The sequence below is a fragment of the Chroicocephalus ridibundus genome, chromosome 1 (genome assembly GCF_963924245.1).
Source record: "Chroicocephalus ridibundus chromosome 1, bChrRid1.1, whole genome shotgun sequence".
Classification (NCBI taxonomy): Eukaryota; Metazoa; Chordata; class Aves; order Charadriiformes; family Laridae; genus Chroicocephalus; species Chroicocephalus ridibundus.
This window is the reverse complement of record NC_086284.1, coordinates 196,677,216-196,691,016: the sequence shown is the minus strand read 5'-3', so window position 1 is coordinate 196,691,016 and position 13,801 is coordinate 196,677,216. Positions and strand designations below refer to the sequence as shown.

At 35.5% G+C, this 13,801-nt stretch overlaps 1 protein-coding gene across 6 annotated transcripts in view; it reads left to right on the top strand.

Moving 5' to 3' along the window:
* The window catches only part of POT1 (protection of telomeres 1), a 75,427-nt gene extending 63,422 nt beyond the window's left edge, over positions 1–12,005 (top strand). For all 6 annotated transcript variants that reach the window (XM_063323307.1, XM_063323308.1, XM_063323309.1 and 3 more), the window contains 5 exons: positions 2,066–2,201; positions 3,908–4,002; positions 5,614–5,705; positions 9,016–9,121; positions 10,132–12,005. In XM_063323307.1, the coding sequence (XP_063179377.1) occupies positions 2,066–2,201; positions 3,908–4,002; positions 5,614–5,705; positions 9,016–9,121; positions 10,132–10,244 (542 nt within the window). In that variant the 3' untranslated portion in view covers positions 10,245–12,005. The remainder of the gene's footprint in view (positions 1–2,065; positions 2,202–3,907; positions 4,003–5,613; positions 5,706–9,015; positions 9,122–10,131) is intronic.
* The last annotated feature ends 1,796 nt before the right edge of the window (positions 12,006–13,801 follow it).

The following is a 13,801-nucleotide window of genomic DNA, read 5'->3' as shown; positions in this document are numbered from 1 at the left end:
AAGCAAATGTAACTCAGGTGGTCCTTTGCGTAAGGGTCAATGACAAAAGCCCTTCTGTTTTCTGCTGTGTTTTATATTCAACTAGTTCTGATAGCAGCTTTAATTCTGACATATTCCAAGTTGGATTTTTTTTTTCTTGCAATCTAACCTTATCTTTGTGAAAACAAAAGGAAGAAGAATCTATTGCTGCTCTATTTTCCTAAAATTAACTGAATGATATAACTGGGTAAATCGTTTTCAGATATTAAAATGTCAGTAGCTAAGTATATGTGTATGTGGATATAAGCACTTTTTTCCCAGAACTTCAGTCATGAACCTTGCCAAAGCTACATGCTATTCTCATTTTTATCTTTAAATTTTTCAAGGTGGAGATTTTGAAGTCTTCCTAGAAATCTTACCAACGCTTTTCCAGATACAGACCCACCCTCAAAGGCCAAACACATTATGATAATTACTAGACAGACATGGTCTAGATTCTACTCATTTGTTAAACACAAGCAATTTTCTCTTCTACAACACAGTAGTCTATTCTTCCCTATAATCATTAAGCTGAAGCAAGGACTTCTTTTTGAGTATTTGGCATCTTTTGGCCTGGAATTGATGAAATAGTTGGATAATGGACAGAATTTTACGTGAGCTTGGAGCAAAGGGAATCCATAACCATTGCTACAGATAGTTGAACTGAAGAGTGAAATGTTACAGTTAACAAGTAGATTACTGCTCCTTGCGTATCCTCATTATTTGTACATGAAATCACTGTGATTCATATCATTGTCAACCGCTGGTAATTCTCTGTGTTTTGTTCCAGTCTCTTAGAAGCCAGAATACATTTGTTTGATGTAACTTAGTATTGCAGCAAAGTTGAAATTCTGGAGACCTTTTAGCAATGTCAGTTAAAACTACCCTGAATTTTGTATGTTAATTTCTTGAGTGAGAGTTCAGATGTATACGAGAGTCTCTATCTGTGGCACTGTACTTGGAAAACCTTCGTTTTCTAACTTTTTGGGAAGCCATTTCAAATATCTGTGTCTCTGCTTTCTTTATTTTTTTTATTAGAAGTTAAGTTAATTTAGGAGGTTTCATGTTGTGCATTTTTACATCACCAGTAATTATGCAATTTTATTGATTTTATTTTCTTCTTTAGTTACCTCTGCAATACAAGTAACAAATATATGCAAGCATCACTTGTCATGAAGTCTTTGAAATATCTTAATTATGGTTATGATAAACAACACAGTTGTTGAATATATTTATTTTAAAACAATTTGATCAATTTCTTGTAACTGTTGTTCACGAGCTGATTAAATCATATATTTATATCAAACTATTTCCCAATAACTGTTCTCTGTGTGTTAAATCAATACATTTTCCACATTTCCACTGAATTGTTGAAATGTCAGAAAGATTCCATAATCAGTTCTGCAGTCCATATTACAGAGACTGAAGACAGGTTATCTCATGATTTATAATAAATTTGAAAGAACTTTTTCCTGTCACTGGAATTGGAAAGCTGTAATAGATTAAATTTCTGCTGTGGTGTTCCTAGCATGGCCCCAATTTAGTCGCACTCAAATTAGCGTCAAGTTTGATGGTTCTGCATTTCCCACCTCATGTCAATTATGACGTAGTTGAATAGCTACGTTTTCATAAACTGCTGGTTAAAAATTAATGGATTTTTGCCACTTAAAAGCTGAAAAAACAGTTAACTGAGGAGCAATTGCAAAAAGTGTGTTTATTCTTTTTCTTTTTTCCCCCGAGAAAATTGCTAGTAAAATCATAGTGGAAATTCTGTTAAAGTGATGCTAACACAATACAACTTCATGATTACAGTGATAACTCTGAGGAAGATATTAAGGCATCTGCGCTGATAAATGTCCATCTTTGATACTTTGAGTCTATTGCTGAGTAAGAATGAGAAGGTTATGGATCATTTTTCAGTTTTCCATAATGGGTCTCAATTTTTATTGAAAGTCCTGAAATCAACATCTAATCAGCCAAGAAATGCAAGTTGTTCAATTTATTCTTGATTGCAGTTTAAAAACACATGTTTTTCTGTTTTTGACAGGTGGAACACTGAAAGAAGTCTGGAAGCTTACGAAAAGATTTAAATGTGTTATTCCTGTGAGATCCACAGAAGAGAATCTTGAATTATTAGATCTTTCAGCTCCTTTTCTTTTACAAGGGAACATAAAATATTATGGGTAGGTTAAAAGCATTTGTTGATATTTTAGTAGTTGCAGTAATAGGTAGAGATCATTATCGTCAGTAGTTCAAACCACAGTGCTCAAGGGGTAACTTGTACAAAGATTCTTTGATGCAAAATATGTAACATGATCAGCAGTACTGAGATCAGGGATGAAATGTCATACTAGTACCTTGTATCAAAGGACTCAACTGCAGTTGGACCTTATCTTGCTCTATAAATCTTATGCCCTTAATTACACAGCACCCCAGGTTCAGTCTTGCGTGTGGTGTGTGGTTAGGGCAGTATACTACAGAGATGTAAATGCGCATGAGTCTCTTTAGGCTGCAGAGTGCCTAAATCTTACACTTTTAGTCCAGATCTTCCATTTTTGGGCTAGAAAAATACCATTTTCTGGTCTTACTCATTAGATCGAAGTCAAAACATATGTTGCTTTGAAACTGTGGACTTGTGTTTTGGGGTTTTTTTATGGATAATATTTAAATAGAGACCTAGAAAATAATTTCACGCTGTCAATCCATGTCTCATTCTCTCTCTCATTCCCAGTGTTGGGAAAGCTTGGGTTTTGGAAGAAATACAGGGGTTTGGACAGCCTTTCCTCACCATTTGCCATTTTTTGAGATCCACGACACTTCAAAATGTCTTACCTATTTGTAGATGTCAGTCGCTGTAGGGGCAACTTCAACAGGTTTCTGAATTTCACAGTTCCAGGGCTATGCAACACGGTACACCCATCTAGGTGTGGTATCTGGGCTGTGCCATGCAATACCAGGTTCCTGCTGAAGGAGGGCTAGCAGTATGATCTCCCAGTACGGCACAGCAGCATGTAGTTACTGAGCTCAGAAATACCAGTCTACCTCATGCAAGCTATTGAGTCCTCCTTCTCAGCAGTACTAATAAGCCTTCAAGCAGAGGGCTGTGTTGCACTGCTTCAGTCCCGTATGCAGTAAGACAAATTCTGTGCAGAAATATTGGATGTTTCACATGAACCCTAAAGCTTCCTGTAAGGGCCTGATGCAATGAATGCAGATAATTATTTCTCTTTGTTATATATTGTTTTGACCTTTCCAGATATTTACCCAGCTACATACAACTCACCTTCAGACATAGTTCTCTGTTTAAATGGCTCTATTGTAAAAGCCAAACTCTCTGTAGCGTATTCCATGATTGTTTATAGATATTTAGGAAGGAACCTCACAAGGATGTTGACATTTCAGAGCTTTGTTCCACGTGCCTTTTTTATCAGTACTTAGCAACGAGTTTTCACCAATACTTATCAAAGGTTAAAAACATTCTGTATAGTAGAATGGAAAGCAAAATTATTTTTGCTCTAGGAATGAGCTTGAATACCTGTGTAAATATTTATATGTGTGTGCCTATGCATGTATATTCATATATATATATATGTAAAAAAAAAACCAAGCACACACTTGCATATAAAACCAAAATTCACAGCTAAGTTACTTTATTGGAGTTTGGGTGTTTTTTTAAAGGAAAAAAAGTAACTTAATTAGCTTGGCTTTATATCGCTTGAGCAGAACTAGTGCTATTGATTTTTATGACGTTTTGCATGTAATTCTAAAATATATTTTTGCACTCCCACTGAGTAAGGAAATCAGATTTTTATTTTAATTCTGTGCAGAAAGCTTCTAGTATAAATAAATCAGTGTTTGGTTAGTCTCAGTATCTTGTTTTAAATGCTAGGTGCAAGCAGTGTTCAACTCCAAAACCTATCAAGGGTCTAAGTTCCATTGCAGCAGAACAACGACCATCATGGGAACCGACTGAAATAGCACAAGGTCAGCTGACATCATATTGTCCTGAAATAGTTTTGTGCCTTGATTCTGAAGTGTTTATATGAAATAGTTTGATTTCTGGCTTGCAATTTTGTGCAGAAATATGCAGAATGCATAACCACAGTAATTTGTGGTTATGCCTGAGTATAGAGCTGTAAAATTTATTCACCTTTTACCAGTTGAAAAAACATATTTCCTTTTGAAACCATTACAGTATGAATTAAAGGATTTTATATGTTGAATAGTTTTTTCTACCATAGGTGTCACTAGTAACACCTATCGTAGTACTGATGTGATTAATTTTTTGTTGCGGATGTCATTTTTAAACTGCGTACTTGCTTGCAGCCCTAAAAGTTGGTCTTGCTTTTCCCTTTGAAGATACAGTTTTCCTGACCTGAACTAAAGGGAGTCTTATTTAATGACTAGTACAAGTTAGACTTTTATCTTCTGCAAGCTTTATCAATGCTAAGCATATTTGGGAGAGTCTGCAAGAAATAATATTCAAATGAATGGAATTATACCATAACATATATGTGTGTGCCATGCTTTGTGTTTTCCTTGTGTTACTTTATGTAGTCAACACATTCAAATGCTGGAGGTAAAATGGAGCTTAAAACTTCACAACACATTGAGGAAAAAGAATATTTTCATGTTTATCAATTCATGTTCTAATATATTAAGGTGGAATATCTAGCAGTATCTAAGCTTGGTAAAGACTTTATAAAAGAAAAACACTATTGAGCAATACAGTGATTCTCTTAAATAAACTGTCATGATTATATTTTATTAAATAAATGTAAAGTGATATACAACTGGCAGTGTTACAACACCTGCGATTGACATTTAATTCTCAAAATGAAAACAATATCCATTAAATGCTTTTTGGCATTTAAATTATGTATATTATTCTTTTATCATCTATATTTTCAGACTAAATGATAACCTGCAAGTATATCAGATCAGTTGAACATAGAATGACTAGCCAATTTAAATAAATGTACCCAGAAAAGACTAATGCAGAGTTGCATTAACTTTGTATGTTTAAGATATTTTATATTTGCAGCATAACAGTACTACTGCCAAGTGAGAGAATGACTGTAGTCATTTACTTATGCTGGAATATTTTCAGAACTGCCAGCAAAGTTTTTCTGAATAAGACTTTGCCTGGTAGCTTTGAGTACATCATATGAAACAAATTATTTTCCTCAGAAGATGTGTTTTCAGGTGAAATGCTATCTTATTTTCACTGAATTAAGAGCAAGTCTCCTTTAATCTTCCATGGATAAAATAACAGGAGTAGGAGGATCCTACCAAGGTAGGACCTAAGATCTAAGCAAATACTAGCATTTCTTTTACTAGGATAAGTACGTAAAAATCTTTATGCATTTTTATAGACTTACCTATTAAAGTGTTTCTAGGCAAATTGCAATGCGCTCTCAAAATATGAACTACATTTTGCTATTCAGAGGCTCTGTTTTTTGGCCTGTCAATTTATACTTTTAATTACAATATTAAAAGTCAGTTACTATTAAAGGAGGGATATTGTCAGCTTCAGTTATTATGGTTTGTCTTGAATATCCGCTCTGAGAAACAGATCAATATTTTTTTCTACAGTTTTAGGTATTGAGCCTCTCCAGTATGTTTTCATTATGAAGTTTACACTGATTGATGGAACAGGAGCACTAAATGCGTACCTTTTTGATTATGTAAGTAAATGTAGATAAAGGTAGACTATACAGATTATGTGGGCTTGGGTTGTATTTGTTTTTAAAATAGCAAAAGTAAGTACAGAAATATTCGTTCTACGTTGCCTGTGGTGTTTTGCAGGGACAGTTACAAGTGCTGTAATGTTATTAATATTGTCCATTAATGAAGATGCACAGAATGTAATTTTTAGTAATTTTTCAGTAAAATATCAGAGTATAGAATATGAAAATGTAAAGACAAAATAGAAGCTTGTAGATAGATTATTTGGTATTTCCATAGACTTTTATACATTTCCTTGGCTGAATTTCTCTTTTATCAGCAATGTTAAATTATGCAGCCTGAATGCTGTGTGAATGATGGGAGTGTTTCAGGATTTATCCAGGTAACTTCTGGATTAGCTCGAAATCTCATTATCTCTTTTTTTTAAGTCTCGATAGAATCTATCCATTCAGTAATTCTTGATTTTTGTTTCATATGAGCATGAGTTAGAAGAAGCCGCCTTTTTCCTCTCTACATAGGCAGGACTTAGCTATAGCTGAACAGGTATTTGTCTTTGATTCCAGAAGCAGTTTATTCAGCTACTTTGCTAACCTTAGAATTAACCTATCTTCAGTTTTCTCTGAAGCGACTTAAGACTATTCCTGCCACCTGAGTCACTGAAGAACGGATGGGTTCCCTGTCACTACACGCTGTAAAATTATTTTACCTTCTGAAGGCTAAAAAAACACCGTTCATTCTGTCTTCTTCCATATAAGAGTTGTTTTCATATTCAAGTTTTTTTTTCTTCCATATCAGAGTTCTTTGAAAACTCTAGCCATCCTCACTGTTGTTCTGGATTCTTCCCAGGTGGCCCAGATCTTCCTCGAAGCGCTAAAACAGTACCCTAGCATGAGGCATTGCCAGATAATGCTTCTCTCAGTGTCGCGATCACTTGATTTCTTGTTTACTGATTCCTGGTATAATCTCTTCATCTTGGAGTAGAACCTCGTCTTTAAGAAATTATTCCTCATTCTTTGTTTGAGCAGTTGATTTGGTTTGCTTAAAAGCAGTATTTTATACATGTATCTGGTGGAAAGTGTGGGGAGGTGGGTTTTTTTTGTCCTGATAGCTTTCAAGTTTGTCAAAAATTAATTCTCATTCTTTACTCCTGTATACTTGCAGTTGCCCCAGCTTGGTTTTGTCTGTAAACATAGTGGGCCTATTTGCTATTCCATAAAGCATGTCGCTGTTGAAAATTCTCAAAATCACCAGACTTAGGACAATCCCCTGCAGAATCTACTTTGAACATCTCTCATTTTGACAGTAAACTACCAATTACTCTTCAGGATTTTTTTATTGATATCCTTTTTACTCTAATTCATGAGCTTTATTATTAGATTAGTAGTTTGATGCATGAGGATGGTTTGAGTTATAATTTTTTTGTGATGCTGAAAGTGGGGGATTTCTGACTGACAAGAGCTGGTCTTTGCTTCCTACATCTCCAACTTAAGGTCAAAGATTTTTTTGTTTTGTTTTGTTTTTTACACACACATGCATACACCAATTTTAGTTACTACCCTAAGTTTTGAGATGGCACGTCAACCATTTTGAAAAGGGGAAATAATAAAAAAGTTAAAAGAATTTGGTAAAGAAGAGAATTATAATCTAAAATAGATTAGTATTACATTGTACCTTTTGTCCCTCTGTGTGTTTTCGTCTCATATTTCCCAGAAATTCGTATCTGGGAATATCAGGATCTTAGTAGACATTTGGAGTAATCTGTCTACCCAAGTGGAAAATAGTCAGTGTAGTGGTACCTCAGAGTTATAACTTTGTCCAAAATGGGACGGAGAAACAATTCAGTTGGATTTCTCCCTCCCCAGCAATACTATTTAATGTGTATATATCTGCATATTTTCCACTATTGTACTAAATGACTTTGAATGGGACTTTGAAGGGAATACTCTTCCTTGATTAATTTTACGACTCTAAGTAAAAATATTGGAAAAAATTTAGTTGTGTTTTTTAGCAGCAAAGGAGGTCAAAGACTGCAATCCCTGTTTCAGCTACTCATCTTTTCCTTCTGCTGTCCTTTTTCCTTTTTATATGGAGAAACTAAACTGCAAAAGGAGGGTGGGGGAAAAGGTTTTAAACCATCTCTTGATGCAGAATTCCAAAAATCTCTATTTCAGGGTAGCTCAGATTCTTATCAGATACTGCTCAGCACTACAGTTTAGCTTCAGGAAAAAAAGCACAATTTCTTCTGAAGTGCCAGCTGCTGGCATTCCTGCTGGTGGTACTTCAAAGACAAGCCAATACCTTCCAAGTCTAAACTTGGGTCCTTCAGCACCACCTGAGAAGGAACTGGGCTACTTTGAAGTGCAACTTTACACTAGCTTCCAGTCGCACTTCTGTAGGAACACTCTGTTCTTTTCTTTCCTTTACTCTTTATAGGAAAAGTAATAGAAGGAAAAAAATCCGAAAGTTTCATAGTGACAAGAAGAATTGGAAGAGTGAGAGGAAAAAGTAGTTATCCGTGTCAATTTTGCTGCCAGATTATCTGATCTTCTAATCGCTTCCATTAAACATGTCATACAAAAAATTATGCAAAGGGACATTGTTCTGTATTTGTGTCTTTTAACAAAAAGGAGAAATTGCCACCAAAAACCTGATGATGAGTCTTTAGAGAGAAAAAATCAGGTAACAAACTTGGAAAGAATAAAATGGGAGTTTTGTCAGTCATGCTTACTGTATACAGTTTAAAAATACATAAAAAAGGTTTATTTAATGTTTCAGTGTTCCATTCTTTATTTTATGCCTCCATTCAGAAATGTATCTCACAGCATAAGCCTTTCTCCATCATTTCTGAAACTAGCAGAAAATGAAACTCAAAGTGGGGTTCCACTTGTATGAACCCAGGTTGCAGTGCCCCCTTGTTTTCAGAGGACTTTGTTTTTCTCGAAATGTTCTGCTCACTGCAGTGAGGGACTGTTGAGAAGGACTGACCATCCTCTCCGGCCATAAAGTTATGGAGGTTTATGAGGAATATATGCCAGTTATATATACAGACCTACATGTGTGCTTTGTGGGTGGCTGTAGTCCCTGAAGACTCCGGGGTACTGAAATGCAGACTTTTTTTTTTTCAGAATGTTTGGGTTTCTTCTGTATCTGAACAATTTTAGAAATATTTTTTTTGTTGTGTTCTTTTGTTGTGTTACCTATCTGAATAATTTTAAGTCCTTTTAAGGATAAAAGAACATGCAGTCAGGGTTCTGGCTAATGGTGTCTTACCCCTCTTCCAACACCTCAGACTTTTCTGTTCTCTTCCAGGAGAAGTTTTTCCAAATTCCTGCCTCTGAAATCTTAACTAATAATTTTCTTCAGCAAAAGATGCAGATGACCATGAATACACTCTGTCCTCCAGGAAGAAAATTAGGTCAGCTTGCCATTCTTTGAAAAGGGGGCTGGGAAGGAAATGAGTCTTTCAATCTGCTATTGCTCATGCAAAGTCTTAAAACTCAAGTTCTGCATGGGCAAAACTCAAAACAGAAAAATGCAGGAGTCTGTAAGAAGAGTTCCAATTAATTTGTTTTGATATATTTCTTTAATGGCAGAACTCTCTTTTGAGAAAGAAAAGTAATGGTTCAGTAGATTTTCATGTAGCATGCAGTGATGTGTGAATACAGTCATGTCTGTGCAGGCGGTGACATGTCATTTGTATTCATATGGAAGTTAACTAGAACACCCTTGCACTGAATGTCACAGCACATTAGGGAAAACTGAAAGGGAAATCAGCGTATGGCACATGCTTTGGGTGAGATTCTGCTTCTGAATGCACATGCTGATTCAGAGCATCCCTTGCTACAGGAAACATCCATGGAAATTGAGCAAAAACTTAATCCAAACCCAGTCACAGAGGTTTTTATGCAGTATTTCTGTTGTGGCAGAAAGTAGCTCTGCCCAAACCACACACATCCAGCTATATGTCTGCTGCAGCTCCAGCCTCTGGAGCGTGCTCCCTCAAAGTACCTGGCTGTCACTGACTACCACAGCCATGCTGGAGTCTTTACCATACTTATAAAAACTGGCTCCGTTGTAAAGGATATAAAGAATGTTTTCTTTGAGACTGATGAAATTGTCTCATTGAGACATATGGGGATGAGATTTTATTATTGGAAAGTCTTTATATGTGCTGTACTGTGGTACAACTACTGTTAGCAAGTGTTCGGGCGGGGGGGTGCCAGGGAGGGGGGGAGGCTTGGAAGATTGTCACTGAACACCATTTCAGATGGTGTGGGAAATTTTAAGATACAAATTGTAATTTCAAAATTAGTAATTAATTTTTCGTCCTATTAACTGTTGTATATAAGATCTAGCTCAACATATACTTCTCTCCTATGAAAGTTAGAAATGAGTATTAAATAATAATTTGGATTTTGTTTGTAGATGACTTGCCATGGCTGGAATGCTTCATCAGGTCCTATAATGTCAGAGATGCGATGAAAGATCAAGTCTATTACCAAATTTTTGACACTACAGTTGCTGAAGATGTTGTATAGTGATGTGTTGCTAACAGGAAGTAATCCAGTAAGAATCCAGTTTTGAGGGTTTTTGGAATCAGAGACCGTAGAAAAAAATCTTTGTTCCTTTCTGAGGAATTCAACCTGTATGTATGAAGTTTTAGTTTGTATATTAATGTGAATGGTAATTATGCTTTAATGTACTTACTACTTTCCTGGCATACAGCCTTGTGACCTGAGCGCAAGCAGTGGTGCTGAGCTTTTCACTGGAGGCTGCTTGACTCAGGCTGATGGAAGCAATCTAATTTCCATCTGTCCTTCAAAAAGGCAGCGATGAGGTTACTCTAAAACTGGTGAGTTTTACTTAGAAATGTAGTCAGAATGATGGTGCTTTGTTCATTTCTGTATTAAAATAAACAATGGCAGCAGAGATAGGGAAAGGGAGCTCTTCAGTAAACTTTCTCTCAGACTAGCGTATGTTGCTGTTCTCAGTAAGCCAGCTCGACAGAGAGGTTGTCCATTTTAGACACTTCTTTACCTTTGCACTGATACGTAGACAGAACTCTTCCTGTTATTCATGCTAAGGTAACTGCTATGTGTACCAGTTACCATAGATTTTGTTGGAGTTATGAATGTCACCGTGTAAGAATTATCACTAAAATTAAAGTCAAGCCATGGAAGTAAGGTAGTGTAAAATTGTAAAATTAATATTGACATTCGCTAGATAATAATGATTTTTAAGGTGGCCCTATTGGGTACCAAAGTGGTTAGCATGGTTATTAGCTGGGTCTGTGTCTTCAAAGGCTTTCGCGTATCTGGCTAAATTTACTGTCAAATTACAGTGCCCAGATCTATCTTTTCTGTCTTACATAATGAGATTTGATGACTAAATTTAGAGATATGGCACTGATCTAGTGATATCATAGTTTCAAAATACTGCTGGACTAGAAAAATTACTTGGTGTTTTTACTTTGCATTCAGAATTCCAAAGAACAAATTCAGGACATGTTTTGCCAATGATAATTAATGCAGAAATTCCTGTCAAATCAAATGCTTTCCATCAGAACAAAATTACTTAATATTTACAACAGCTGTTTTTTAAAGGAGCTCAGAAGTGAGATGGAATACTTATAGTAGATGACATTTTATTTTTTTATTTTTTCAGGGCTGTTTAGTAGATTATGCAATTTGTCATTTAAAATTTCATCTAAATATCTTCTGATGATTTTCTGTTACTATAAAAAATTATACTGGGTTTATATGTCATAAACCAGGAAATTATGTTCTTTATTGATTGGTGTATAGGAGGAACCAATATTAAAAGTGGTTTCTGAATATTTCCTTTAAAAAGTAGAAAAACACCCAACTTTGGAATTGAAAGAGCAGTTTACCACAGAGCAGTACTGCCTTATGAGAGCCTGCCTGAATCTGTGAATAAACACATAAGCAAACAATAGTTATAACAAATTATTAAATGGATATTATAAAATTTTAGACACTGGCCATATCCATACTATTTCAGAATTTAGGAGTTAAATTGAAGGCAATCTATTTTACATTTCATGTATATGCTGGATGGAAATGTTAGAAAGGAAATGTTTTTATTTTTAGATTCCCGTTAACAACTCTGATTGATAAGGATTTTTTCTAAATAAGTCTTTGTAAAGTAATAAATAAGAATATGTTTTGAACTTCGGTGTAAACTAAATCCATTTCCCCACATCCCTTGTCTGAGATCCTTGCCAGTAAACTCTACATACACATCACTTGATTTTTTTTACCACTGAATATTCTATTAAAATGTTTAATAAAGATTTTTCCAAATACTGAGGTTTTCTTGTACTTGACTTTAGTTCCTTGTTCATAAGACTGAAAACTTCGTCATCAATAGCCTTCATTCAAGAAAGTGCTCCACATGAATGTTTGTATAGTTCATTAGATTGAAATATACATGCTTAATTCTCTTTCTAAATATAATTAATAGAAATAATTTTAATTAGTAGTGAAAAATTATGTATTTGACAATATCACTGTGTAGAAAGGAATTAGTGCGCAGATAGTTGAAAATGTTTGTGTCTCATTGGTAGCCTTTATATGGAGCAATGGAAGTCACTGAAATGGGACTCTGACCATTAATTACTCATTCTGGTCAATGCTGAGGCCTGTGAAGAGCTGACTGGTGGATGGAAATCTTGAGATTGCCGTGTTCTGATCTTACAGCACTGAGGGACCCCAGTTTCTGAAAGCTGAGCATCCCAGGCAGCAATGACTTTTAGCCATCACCAGCACCCTCCTTAAACAGAAACAAAAGACATGTTTCCCTTGGTCAGTTTCTTAACCAGGTATGTGATTTAAGTTTCTAAAACATCAATAAAAAGTCAAACCTCTATTCTCATAGTTCACAAAAATTACTGAATTAGATCATAATGTATATAAAGGCACTCAAAAGGTGAACCTATGATAGATCAGTGTAACATCGGTACACTCAGAACCAATGAAAACTCCTGGTGTCTCATCTTCTGCCAGCCACGCACATGCCAGCATACGGGGTAAGTGCATCAAAACATCAGCATCTTATTAGAAATGTGGACTAAATGGCAAATATGCAGGGAATGTGAAGTAGATAGCACGCAGCAATGTCACCACAGGCAAGGGCAAAGAATATCTGCTTGTAAAGGAGAAACTGTGAGGGAAAATACAAAAGCTATAAAAGAACAATAAGGGAACACGAGCACATCCTTTCCAGTTACACAGGTGAATGCATAAAAACGGTAAAATTGTAATTTTTTACAAAAAAAAATTGTAAAAAAAATTAACAAGCATTTTCAGAAAGAAAATAGATGTGGAATAGTATTTTCAGGAATGCCTGTATGATTCATCTCCTTGAAGTCCTTGTTTTAAGGGGTTTTAAACACAATTGGAAGTCTCTCTAAAGTCAATTGAATGTAAGCTCTTGGGTGCCTCATGCTCTCTTGAAACTCCAACTGGAAAGACAGAATGTAAATAAATAAAGTATATTGCAGAAACACGGAGGCAGTCGTGGTAGATGACCTGCTGTTCGGTAGTGATTGAACTTTCTCATCAGCTTTTGCTGTTATGGGATCCAGAGATTTACAGACAAGAGTTTGAAATGCTTTGCTTAACACTAATCCTTTGGCTACTGAGCAGCAGGAAGTGGGATTGCAAAAAAGACAGTAGAGCCCACAGGCTGACAAGCTGAGGTTTGCAACAGAAGGAGGACTTTATTGTGTTAACAGGGATGAGTGCTAAGCTTTTCAATACCACAATGTTTTACATCACAAGAACTTATTCATGTTAGGTCACTTTTTGGCCAAAGACACTGCATTAATACGTGAAACTGGCAGTAATTGGGGCACTGCGATAAGGGGCAAGGCTGAATATTGCAATGGAATTGTGAAAAACATTAAGCAAGTATATATGTTCAAGTTCTTCTGATGAAATGGAAGCACTGCAGGAAATTTTCCAGTGGAGGAGAGGAAAAAATAAGAATTTACTTCAAATAAATATTATTCCAGGCGTACTGAACACTGAATAATAAGAATTGATAACAAGGAAATTCATCGGATGAGAAGGAA